The 834-nt window shown below is 42.3% G+C and overlaps 1 protein-coding gene across 1 annotated transcript; it reads left to right on the top strand.

The window, feature by feature from the left end:
- Positions 1 to 134: 134 nt before the first annotated feature.
- On the top strand, positions 135 to 353 carry LACBIDRAFT_300245 (uncharacterized protein; the record flags this gene model as incomplete). Its single annotated transcript, XM_001890851.1, has 1 exon — positions 135 to 353. The coding sequence occupies one exon, from the start codon at positions 135 to 137 to the stop codon at positions 351 to 353; it is 219 nt and encodes a 72-aa protein (XP_001890886.1).
- Positions 354 to 834: the final 481 nt, after the last annotated feature.

Genomic DNA, 834 nt, shown 5'->3' with positions numbered 1-834 from the left:
AGTTGCTAAATGACAAATTTTCGTAGGAACATCAACTTCAATATCCAACTTTGTTTTTGGCCGCATTGGATTACCTCGCTATTCAGGGGTCTGCGGTGCCGTGCGAGCGTGTATTTTCATCAGCAAAAGAGACAATGACTGATCGTCGCAATCGCATCCATCAGGATCTCATGGAAATGCTGCAAATGCTCAAATTTTCTCTTAAATCTGGAAAATCCCTCGACTTTTCAAAGGGAACATCTCATGCAGATGTTATCTTGTTCCTTGAGGCATCCGAAGAGGATGAGAATGGTGTTCCAGAGGATATCAACACTTATATTCGCTCGCTTCTCTCGACTGTCCCTGTAGAGTAGATCTATTAAAACTCCGACTTCCTTATTGGGCTGTAAACCATAGTTTATCCTGTTCAAACTGGTTTTTCGGATAAACCAGACCATAAATTGGGGTTTAATCTGGTCAGGCTTGTAATTAATTACCTAAACCAGCAAAACCAAACCGGAACCAGACCAAATCGGACTTCGGCAACACTAGACCATACGTGTCTGGTTAGTATCTAGCCTGTCATTCTCCTCGAGAACCTGTCCGGATTTTGTATCTAGCATTTTGCTGATTTTTTCGAAAACTTGTCCGGTTTGTCTGTAGCCTAGCACCCCCGTTTCGAATTTTTTTGTCCGGATTGGTATCTACCATTTAGCAGCATTTTCAGGGGTCCTGTGTGATGACCCGTGACATGCTGTGACAGAGTGTCACAGGCCCAATTTCTTGAGACATTGACCTTGTACTCTCTACAACACCAATTTAATATATTTTTTGCAATGGGTTGACTGAATAAGA

This window comes from Laccaria bicolor, genomic scaffold, assembly GCF_000143565.1.
Source record: "Laccaria bicolor S238N-H82 LACBIscaffold_198 genomic scaffold, whole genome shotgun sequence".
NCBI lineage: Eukaryota > Fungi > Basidiomycota > Agaricomycetes > Agaricales > Hydnangiaceae > Laccaria > Laccaria bicolor.
Note: the sequence above shows the minus strand (reverse complement) of the source record. Positions and strands in the feature narration are given on the sequence as shown.